At 31.3% G+C, this 11911-nt stretch overlaps 1 protein-coding gene across 2 annotated transcripts in view; it reads left to right on the forward strand.

Annotated features, from left to right (window-relative positions):
• LOC128557189 (multiple epidermal growth factor-like domains protein 10) overlaps positions 1-10491 on the forward strand; it is a 48950-nt gene extending 38459 nt beyond the window's left edge. The window contains exons 7-15 of one of the 2 annotated variants that reach the window (XM_053544171.1): positions 156-299; positions 2911-3048; positions 3716-3847; positions 4279-4416; positions 4912-5013; positions 6302-6413; positions 7789-7862; positions 8460-8522; positions 8989-10491. In XM_053544171.1, coding sequence (XP_053400146.1) covers positions 156-299; positions 2911-3048; positions 3716-3847; positions 4279-4416; positions 4912-5013; positions 6302-6413; positions 7789-7862; positions 8460-8522; positions 8989-9035 — 950 coding nt within the window. In that variant the 3' untranslated portion in view covers positions 9036-10491. The remainder of the gene's footprint in view (positions 1-155; positions 300-2910; positions 3049-3715; positions 3848-4278; positions 4417-4911; positions 5014-6301; positions 6414-7788; positions 7863-8459; positions 8523-8988) is intronic. The other variant, XM_053544172.1, reaches the window with a different exon arrangement.
• Positions 10492-11911: the final 1420 nt, after the last annotated feature.

Raw genomic sequence — 11911 nt, forward strand, 5'->3', positions numbered from 1 at the left:
AAATTACACAGGTCATTCTACAAGACACAAATGAAAATGTTGCAGACTCGGTTTTATTGAGCCTATAGACCTATATACATTGTTATTCGTGATTTGTTATATTTAAACCAGCAGAAATGTCTACAAAACGTGTTAAGTTTTATGTTTGCTCTTAGTTTGTCCTGTTGGTAATTATGGACACAAGTGCAAAGAAAATTGTAGCCCTAATTGCGCTGGTGGAGAAGGGAACTGCGATAAAGTATACGGTACGTGCACAGTTGGCTGCAGTCCTGGCTGGAACGGACGAACATGCCAAGAAGGTAAATGCAAAGTGTGTAAGGTATGAGTTATGACTTAAGTATAAAGTAAAACATATAAATAAGGTCAGACTTAGGTATACTTATACAAAGGTACTCAACAACTTGTAAGAAGTCAGAGTATCGGGTCCGGTTTTTGTTTTGTAGAATTTAGGAGAAAAGCATCATGGAGTCTTGCTCTTTAATTTGACGTCACGGAAGTGTAATAAAACCATTACGTAAAAATGATAATACACTAGTGTAATAAAGCCGTCGACGTCATTTATAGTAAAGGAGACGTTTGTCGAACTTAGTTGAAAGAAAGTGCAATTTTTGAAGTTTCGACAGGAAACATGTGATAAAAGAATATTACATTTGTAACTTTCCACATTAAATATATTAAACTCGGTGAATAAAATTGATAAAGTGCTCAGCAGAGCCTCGCATTTTATCATTTTAGTCAACTGGCTTAATAAATTCAATATGAAAAGGCTCTCATGTAATATCCTTTATATCCTTACAATCATCTAAGTTTGAGCAAGCTCTTGCAAAACGATTAAGATGTCAAATGTAGACACCGTTTAATGTTGCCCGAAGGACATCCCCGTCAAGGTTGGGCTAGTTGACAATTTCAGATTTAAATTTGAAATCGTGTCTTTTATCATATATTTTTGTTTTTAAATCACTATTCACAATTGTTAGGTATCCAAAAATGACGCGTCTAAATCTGAGGTATAAGCCTTTTTTTTTGTAATATCATCAAGATACCTCGAGGTTCCATTTAAAACTTCAGTTATGTCAAACTATGATTTTGTGGACAAACTGAGCATGAAATCTCTTTAAAAACAGTAAGAATTAATCCACAATTAGTGCAGTTAGTCCCCATTGGGATACCAATTACTTGACTTGTAGTTTTATTGCCAACTTAAAAAGATATGTTACCTAACAGAAGCCTTAGCGCTTCACAAATAAGAGCGCTTCACAAATAAGAACTACATAGGGTGTATTTGTTGCATTTATTTTGCATTACATACCAAACAATTAAAGTTTTCTTTTGCAAATCTTTAATCGTTTTTTGTTTAATTAAAAATACCAGTTTTTCCTTCTCGAGATTATGTTGTAAACTGGTATAAAGAGTAAAATTAGAAAGTGACTAGTGGTACAAACTTATTACTGACATACTTGATATTTGCAATATATTAGTATAAATTGCCAAAATTTGTGCAGAAGGTAGTAAACGATGCAACGTTTTTGAAATAATGCAGAAAATTTACATTATTCTTGCATTTTGCAAAAATCTAACTTATTTTTAACCACTTCATCAGTTTTAGTGCTATACAATGTATATACATTCTATGCAAAACTAGGTTGGAATTAACAGGCTGAAAATCATTTCCCAAACTGCAAGCGAGTAGATCTAACTATAGATATTATTGAAGTATATTCACTGCGAATTAATTCAATCTTTCCACAATCTTTTCAACATTGTCAGTCCAAAAAGGAAGGAAAACTGTACTGTGTATGATAACTACACTATACCGTTTCATAATTTTCAGACTTACATAGAAATATATCATGGGGCAAACCCTAACGACAAAATGTAAATATATTCCCATCTTTTCCAGTTTAAATGTAATGCCATTCATGTTTTTCTAAAAAATAGTGAGTAAAAGATCTGACCGACTGGCTGGCTTGTTGATTTGTGTTGTATAAATTGCTGATGTCTTGTCATATTGATATCAGCTTTTCATTTGCTGAAATTCTTTCACATAGTCATTTACGTTCATACAATATTTGTTAGATATTGTAATACATTTCTAGGCCGCTTCTCGTAAAACATTGTAATACATTTCTAGGCTGCTTCTTCAGCAATATTAAGGGCATAATTCCTCACTTCCATGATATTAACATATTTTGAGCACTTCTTGGAATGTTCATGAAGAAGAATACATTTTCAGTTAAACGTCCATATTAAAATTAGCCTAATCGGACACATCATGGACATATTAAAGTGTACAATGCAGAAACAAGGTAATCTAAAATCGCAAATATTCCACTGAAGTACCTTATTGATACGCTTAGCCTATAGTTCAATAGGGAGAGCGCGCAGGTCTACAGGCCGGAATCGTGAGGTCGATCCTCAGGCGAGGCGTATGTTTCTCTGTGACGATTTGATAAATGATTTTGTGTCTGAAGTCATTCTTCCTCAACCTCTGATTCATGTGGAGAAGTTGGCAGTTACATGCGAAGAACAGGTTTGTACTGGTACAGAATCCAGGAATACTAGTTTATCCGCCCGCCATTACATAAATGCGATATTGAAAAACGGTATAAAACCCAAAAACAAACAAACAAACGAACTTTATGAAATAAGGATATTCAAACTGTATTTTCTGGAACCGGGTCAAAAGAGAATATATTTCATAGATGTTTCAAAGTTTCTTATCTATGATAATATGCTTTAGGTTTTCATGATGTCCGGTACTCAATATTTAGCCTTGACTACTCGTTTAGTCCTGAATATGTTTGAATTGTATCCGGTCTTTCGGTTAGATATTTTACTGAGTTATTATACATGTTTGTTTAATCTAATAAGATTAAACTAGGTTAAAAGTTATTTTTAATGTTCATACAGCTTGTCCTACGGGACACTGGGGCGTGAACTGTGTTAATCCATGCACAAATTGCCTGTCAGGAACATGCAGGAACACGGATGGTCTGTGTTTTGGTGGTTGCATGTCTGGTTTGAAAGACACGCCATTTTGTGATGAAGGTAATATTCCAAATGATTTATTCACGTGATAGTAATTTTCATTTCTTCAATATATAGTGGTAATATTTGTTGGTTTTAATAGATGATACTACTGTTTCTTCTATTGAGATACATTATATGCTGATATGAATACTGCATTCACGATTGAAAAAGTAATTCTTGGTCTTCACTTGTGCAAGGTGTCTTGATCTTGTATATTAAACAAACACGTTTTTCTACTTGTATATATTCCATTTCTTAAAAATAGTTTTAATCAAATTTAAACTTGTTTAATCTCAAAAATATGTGTTGGGGTTAATACTTATAAGAGACTTGATAATTATGATAAAGTATAATTATAATATTGCCGGCCTATGATATTGAGGCAGATAAGTGTTTAAACGGTTCAACACATGACAACGTATTTTGAATATTTCAGTAGTTTATTGAATTAGATCTGTTGAACAGATCATATTAATTGAAATTGTAAAAAAAACCATATTACTTCAGTCAAGATATCGATATACTTACATAGATAAATACTTCTTAAAGATTTATACCAAAGATTTGTATGGATCTGATGAAACTTTACAACTGTTTTGTTTTGTTGCGGCTCATACATTTACACAGTATTATAAATTATTCCTTATTATCTATAAACATTAATCTAGAACAACATAAATTACAGATTGTGAAGATGGAAAGTATGGAATGAATTGTCAAGAAATATGTAATGAAAATTGCAATGGCATCTGTAACAAGACAGATGGCTCTTGTCAAGGATGCAAAACAGGATGGCATGGGTATAATTGTTCAATAGGTATATACTTTTTAATTAACGCTTACACATTTATATTATTTTGTTAGAAATTTCAAAGGTATTTATATCTATACATTATTTATCATGAAAAAAAGCATAATTTAATCGACGTTCTTCATGGCACTTTTTCCAGGAAATTCAAAATTTATAGAAATGCTAAAGATACAGATATACAAATATAATTTACTACATACTAGCTAGATAAACGGAAGGAAATGAGTTACATTCCATACAATATGTGTTGATAACAGCACAAATGGTATTGACATTCTACCATTAGATCTTTTTTTTTATTTTGGGATTTATAGAATAATATGATGCCTCCGTTGATATGAAATTACTTTTAGTTATCACATAATACCTTTCTACCCCACAAATCCACATTGTCTCTATCATTCTATAAAGAATAAGACTATTTTCTTGTTTATAAGCATGTAGTAAAGGGACATGGGGTGAAAGCTGCGTGAGAACATGTGGTAAATGTTTGAATGGCAGTTGTGATAGGTTTGATGGAGCTTGCATTGGTAACTGTCAACCTGGATACAAGCTAAAACTATACTGCGACGAAGGCGAGTATTATGTGATCTTTATTTGATAGAACGCCTTTAGTCATAAGCAAAATCGTTTGGCCAATAAAGCGTAGTTATAGGTTATTAACTTTGTATCGGGAAATATCGCGCGAGCTGTAGGAGCTCAATATTTTTCCTCTAAAGAATGAGTGCATATTTCCCGTTGCAAAGGTAGTAACCTGCTTATTACATACGTATCTACACGTATGTATGTAATGCAACTACTATGAATTTGTTAAATAGCATGAATAAAATTGACAAAAAGGAACTAAATAAAAGATTTAATGCAACGACACACATTAAATTACGTCCCGCACCCCATATGAAATTCAGGCCAGTGTATGGAAAAATATTGACGTTTCCGGTCCCATTGTAACTAAACGGGAAATACAAGTGTATGTAATTAATATAAATACAATGCGTTTACTATGGTAGATTTTGCTGTGTTACACGACTTCAAATGAATATTTTAACATATTTCATTTTTTTTGTAAGAATGTGAGACTGGTAGGTATGGCAACAATTGTACTGGACAGTGCAAACCGGCGTGTAACGATATATCTCTATGTAGGAAATCAGATGGCTATTGTGTAACAGGTAATAATAATAATATAATATAGAGACTTACCCTAAGCCTTCTTTACACAAGAGAAACAATCCGTTTATATAGTGAAGTTGTTGAGTGAACACCGTTTCTTAATCCTAATCCTGCCCATGTTATATCAGTTCAAAGGAAAAGTAACCTATCTATGAAAAATGCCGTGTATGATTACACAGTTATACATCTAACAGTCTTGAAATTGATTTCTTCGATTTTCTCATATTTCTAGATATTTTCCCATACTTTGACGCATATGTATGGATAGTTGAGATTGTTCTCTTTCCAGCAGTAGCCTTTTCAACATATTTCAACTTGTGAAATTCTGTGGGTTTTGACTTTTTTTTAAAAAATCGTCTGTTTGTTGACAAATTTCACCACAAAATAATGTACTACTTTTCCCAGGGCAATCAATTATTTGATCTTTACATAGTTTTGTATTCAGGTTGCTAATCCATATGGCAAGTATACATGCTTTTTTCATGATAGAGGTAAAAAGTGCATAGTTTGCATGAGGTTCTAGGTCAATAGTCCTCTAATATAAGCCTATCATAAAGTCTTTGTGGAGTTGTCTCCATTTTTTCCAAATATTTCATCCAGGATCATTTTTTTTCAGCTCAAATAACTCTTTTTAGGAAATGATATTTTAATAATTTTTTTCAGTCCTTGTATTTTGATGCAGTTAACTACACATAATTATATTTAATATAGATAGCTCCTACTTGAAGTTTGTATTTTCAGTTACAATGCCTAATATACTGTAAAATCATTTAATTTCGTGGGCATGAAATTTCGTGGTTTTGGTCATAATGGAAATTTCGTGGGGACATGAATTCGTGGATTTCAACTTTTGAACATAAAATGAATTGGAATTTTACTTGTTCGTTGTGATTAAATTTCGTGGATTGACTCAACCACGAAATCCACGAAAATTAGTCCCCCACGAATATTAATGATTTCACAGTATATTAATATATATAATAACACCTGACAGTTTAAGGAATACAGGTGTTAGCGGTTTACTAAATAACCGTTCAATACATGATTTTAGTGCGTAATTTCAGTAACATTTTCGATACAACTTGCGGACTTATTAATCATTACAAATTGCATGGTTCTGGTCAAGGTAGTTTGAAACGATGTTTTATTTCATTTGATTTAGACATCGATCATACGAGGGTGCAAGGTTCAATTATTAATATCCCTTTAATCTGAACTCAGATAATCTTTTGAATTTTATTAATGACTGCTATGTAAGTTTTTAAACTAAAAGTATATTTATATTAGGATCAGCAACAGCAATAACAGCAGTGATTGCAGGTGTTGGTTCAGCACTCATAGTGGTTATTATATTTGGAGTACTTACAATTCTATGGTATCTTAGAAGAAAACGAAACGGGTATTTTCCTGATTTTATTTCACGTGTATATGCATATAAAATTTTCGAAGTATGCTAAATAACATTAAAATCGAAACATTCATCTGTATACCACAGGCACACTTTGTGTATTTATAATAATGTTCTTAAAAATTATGACTAATTCTTGACAATATGTCTACGTAAAATGTTTGATACTGTATGCTAAATTTGTCCACTTGAAAAATAACAGTAAAACAGTACAATGTTACTTTGTTCATACCATTGTTTATGTATAATATCGGTACATTGTTAGGATAGTTTATTTCAACCGTAAGGTGTTCGAACCCTCGCGTTTTTGTTTTTGATAACTAATTTGAATTCTTCTTTTTTTCCAATCATTCAGTTTATCTGACCTATTCAACAGCCTTTCAAACATAGGATGTCCAAAAAGTATTTTGGTTAGCTGAAATGAATTGTGTTTCAATTGTATTTTTTTCCATATCAATGTACCAAGACTCTGTTAAATATTAAAACCAATCACCCTTCAGAGCTAGCCCGCCCGCTTAGCTCAGTATGTAAGAGCGTTGGTCTACGGATCGCGGGGTCGTGAGTTCGATCCTCGGGCGGGGCGTATGTTCTCCGTGACTATTTGATAAACAACATTGTGTCTGAAATCATTAGTCCTCCACCTCTGATTCATGTGGGGAAGTTAATAGTTACTTGTGGTGAACAGGTTTGTACATAATTCAGGAACACTGGTTACGTTAACTGCTCGCCGTTACGTGACTGAAATACTGTTGAAAAAAAGGCGTTAAACCCAAAACAAAAAAACCTTCAAAGCTATTTTTATCATGGTTTTCATATCAGGTATTCATGATTGGAGTATCTGTCGGAATATGTTGCGCGTGCCAACTATACTACAAATTGCTGACTATGTTGCGTTATCATTAAAAAAACTCAGTCCACTTTCTTATTATGAGGAAAGGTCAGTAAAATTCAGCAAAACATGAAATGGTAGAGAAAAGGAAAATTTCTTCAGTTTCTAAGTAAAAATAATATAACCTAACGGCCGAAGATAAATTATTTTAAATTTCTCGGCATGCGCGGTTACGTATATTGAACTGGGTCTATTATCAGAAAACAAAATATTGAATTACATATATTTTTTTTCTACATGTCTTACCTTGTCTCAATATTAAGCATCTTTACGTGTGTATGGCATGTGTATACATCTTAAGTATATACTAATTTATTTATTCTTTCTGGTGTGGCGTCGGTATAATTACACGTAATGCAGGTTTTTAAGAAAATACTTCTTCTGCTTAAAGATAATATTTGAAACATGTTCCATAGTTATAAAGCGGTGTATACACATTTGTTATACTAAAATACTTTTATTAATTTATCTACACAGCTCAAGCGAGAACAACCGTACGACAGGACCGACATATGGAATGGCTATGACGGACTTAAGAGATAAAACTAAATGTAGGTATTCAGTTTGACAATGAAATTTCTTACAAAAAAAGTTATTTTTGAAAAGCATCGCTGCTTTTGTTCCCAACAAGTGTAGATAGAACATTTTTCTTAAAAACGAAATGTAGACGCATTGTTTGCCCAGTTAAAATGACTGACTACCGACTATCCTTCCATCTTACGAACATATTACCACTAACTTTGGCCATTAACTGGTGTTGCCCGTGTTGTCGATTTAACTTGGATATTCACTATAATTACGTTATTGTATGCATTCAACATGTTATAGCACCATCCTTTTTTAAAAGCTGATGATGAAATAAATTCTTTAAAACATATATATACAATTGTAGACGCCACATTTGAATTTGTCTTTTGCTATGAGTAATTCCTAAAGGAGTTTGAAGTAATTAAATAAGGATATTGACAGAAGCTGGAAAAGTAAATTAACAGGCACAATTTGCGCTATACGTACATGTAGTCTGTGGCGTTCTGTGCAGTTTTATAAGTAGATCAAATGCAAATAAAATGAAGGATAAAATAGGGTAAGATTTGAAAAATTGTTTGTTGTCCACTTAAGAAAACACTTAAGAATCAAACTCAATACAGGTATAGATGTGAAAACAGATGAAGGGACTGATGATGCATATGACACTATCGAAGGCAGAAACGGTGAGATGATTAGTCTAATTATTCGCAAATCTTATTACAATTCTCATATTTTGATTTATATATAAATGTTTCTTTTCTAAAAACGTTTTTGAACAATGAATCTTTATTTAACTTTATTTAAACTGACAAATAAGGTTACGCTTGATGGTAGAAGTAACATTCTCAGTTGAAGTTCTGGTAATCAATTTTTCCCTGTAATCGTAATGTAAGTTCTACGATTTGAAATACACAGGGTAACTTCAATCGTGCTTCTGAAATCAGTGCGCAGAAACTTATTTTGACCAGCTTGTAAGATAAAATTAATATGTCCTAAATTCTTCATTGCATCGTTTACGTAGTTTATCACTGTTTATATAATCACACAAAATAATTCCAATTTTTTTCTGTGTCATTCAAAACAACGATACTAATACATCAGACGGTGTTTATAACGATTTTGTTTAACATAATTATTTTTGTATTTCAGTAGATGAGCATCAATACCAACAACCTGATGAAAAGCTTAGATACTAAATAATTTTACTGATGAGAGAAAAAAGCAAACTTCATGTTTTAAATTTTCTATGACACAAGAAAAAGCAGTTTCAAACAGATAATGAACAATATCTTCATTTAGAAAGCAACAGTTTACTTCGTTTTCAGCTGATTCAGGATCAAAATATACAAACAATTTAATCTATTGTCTGAAAGTTTATACACTACGTCATTTATTGAAGGCCAAGTATGAATAATAACCAAATGCTAACTATTACTTTAGAAAATGAATGCAATGCACTTTCAGTTGTGTACACAATAGAATTTGAATTCATATTATTGTGATACTTGGCTATTTTAAACGAAGTAAAGTTATGACTTCGAAAGAAAGGAAATATGGAGCTAGTTTCAAGCATAATTCTGCAGCCTGTTTGCCTTGTTCTTGGTGATTCCGAGGGATCTATACTTTCTAGATTTTTTTCAACACTGTATATATCAGCTTTTTTTCTAACAAATCACCATTTTAAAACATATATTTATCATATAGCTGCATCATACCTAATCAATATTATTGCCGGTAAATATTTATTGATTTATATATGTAAGGCCATACTATTTAAATTGTTAGATCATCTTCCACTCCCGCTATTTTTATGCCTCCCCTTACCATATTTAGTTTATAAGATCACCTATGGAATATTTTTATAAAGAATGTATCATTCTTATTGCTTGTAATCAAATCCATTTGACAAAAATTACTATTACATGTCCTTTTTATTTTTCCCTTTATTTCTTCCATAAAGCAAAAATAAAATACGTTATCTGAAATAAAAAGAAATTAAATAAAATTATTCCTTTCCCGTAGTGAAGAAATTTAATCCTGCAATTAATTTATGATGGTTTCAGATACAAGTTAGGAATACTATACAATGTTATGTGTATTCTGCTATTCCATGAACTTTTGAAAAGTAACTGCATAACTTTTCATCAGTTTTGTTGCATTAATAAGAACTTGTTGACAGACGATGTTCACTGAATGTTTCATTTTCATTTTTCAAAAACCAAGATATTTACACAGAAACAAAATGTGTTACTAATTTAAATTTATTACCATATAAACATATATTATGTAACCACAAACTTTCAAACTTTCTGTATAAAATAATGATGTAGTAATGTGATAAGCAGTTTTACAAATAATAGGTATCTGTAAAATATTAAAAACACTTGATTATCAAGAATTTAGAATAAGCATCCACACTGTAACAACACTGGTAGGTTCTTTCAACACCGTAAATATAACCCCCATGTAAGTGTTACAAGCGTGGATATTGCACTTTAACATAAAAATTAGTCTCTTTTCAGTAAATGTGTATCATGCAAATATTTACTCCAAGTCTGTAATTTCTGATCCTCCAGCAAGCACCTCCAAATTCATTTTCCATGGCTGTTTCAACCTGGATAGTATGCCTAGAATAAAAGAAATAAAAATATATCTTTGCTTTCTGTGTAAAAATGTTAAATGTAAAAATTTTAATAAAAATACATCTCTGTTTTGCTCTCCTCTGTAAACATGTTGAAAGGTAAATGCAAATTGCTGGAACAATGCCATCACTCAGTCTAATTGAAATGAAATATTCAATCGTAGGGTTAAAAAGATAAATCAAACATACATCATAGAAAAAACAGCTTAGTCTTTAAACATTTTGGGAAGCTGTATACTCTGTAATGTATTATAAAGCATCTTGATAAATTTTTAATATATTTTTTTTGAAATGGAGTCACAGAAATATTGAATTTTGGTATGACATATATTGAAATCTGTCTGATTTTGTCATAGTTTATAGAAAACTGATTTCCTGTTCAGAAACAAATATATACATGTATTATCTTCTCACCTTTATAAAAATAAGAATGCAAGGTAAAATCTGTTTGTACATCAGAGCATAATTAGTATTTTGAAGTTTTATTTTTCAGATCTTCCTTAGGTATTTCAATTCCTCAGTTACAGGCTTTGTTTTTGTGAAAGGCAAGAAAAAAGAGTTCCAAATTACCTTCTTATCATACTGGTAGTTTTGGGGCATTCAATGTTTAAAGACACACAGTAATACTCTCTGAAATAAAAAAAAGTCAAAGAATAACTTATGACATAACCAATATGCATAATTGTGTGATATATTAATTCATTTAATTTCAAATTAGAAAATAGTTCAACTCCTAATCTTTAACTCTTTCAATGCTTAGAATGAAAACAATTCATTCATATAAGCAGGATTCATCACACTACATAGGCAAATAAGTAGCAATATTATCAACCTTTTTTGTAAAATATGACTTTTTTTTATATATTCACAATAATATTTTACATTTAATCTTGGATATAAATACAGATTTAAGATGAAAACACAAGAAAATATTGAATAATCTAAATGAAAATAATTTATGAATATGGCCTCAGGTTTAAAGATATAATGCCACAAAATGAATTTCAAAGCAGTTTTCTGTAACTAAAAGGTAATGTCCTTGCAGGTACATGTATATGAATGGCATTCCACAGCAGCTGCTCTTTCATTTTAAAGAATGTGTCATGAGAACATTAGTCATACACCACAACTATATTTTAGGTGTTACAGTTGAGGTGGTGTTACTCTTGCATAAATATGACAAACATATCCTTTTATTCTAGAAATTATAGGTCACAGAAATTTCACAAGGATCTTGTTATGGACTGCAACCCTGGATATACAGAATACGTAATAGTTATTTTACAGTGATAATACCTTCAGTAGAAACAAAGTAAATAGAAGGTAAGAACGGTGAAGATTAACTTGGAAAGGCTATAATAAGAAAAGGTGTGTATGGAAAATTTTTCTATTATCAAAAAGACATACTTTTTTGACCACTGACCACCAGTT

The sequence above is a fragment of the Mercenaria mercenaria genome, chromosome 5 (assembly GCF_021730395.1).
Source record: "Mercenaria mercenaria strain notata chromosome 5, MADL_Memer_1, whole genome shotgun sequence".
Taxonomy (NCBI): domain Eukaryota; kingdom Metazoa; phylum Mollusca; class Bivalvia; order Venerida; family Veneridae; genus Mercenaria; species Mercenaria mercenaria.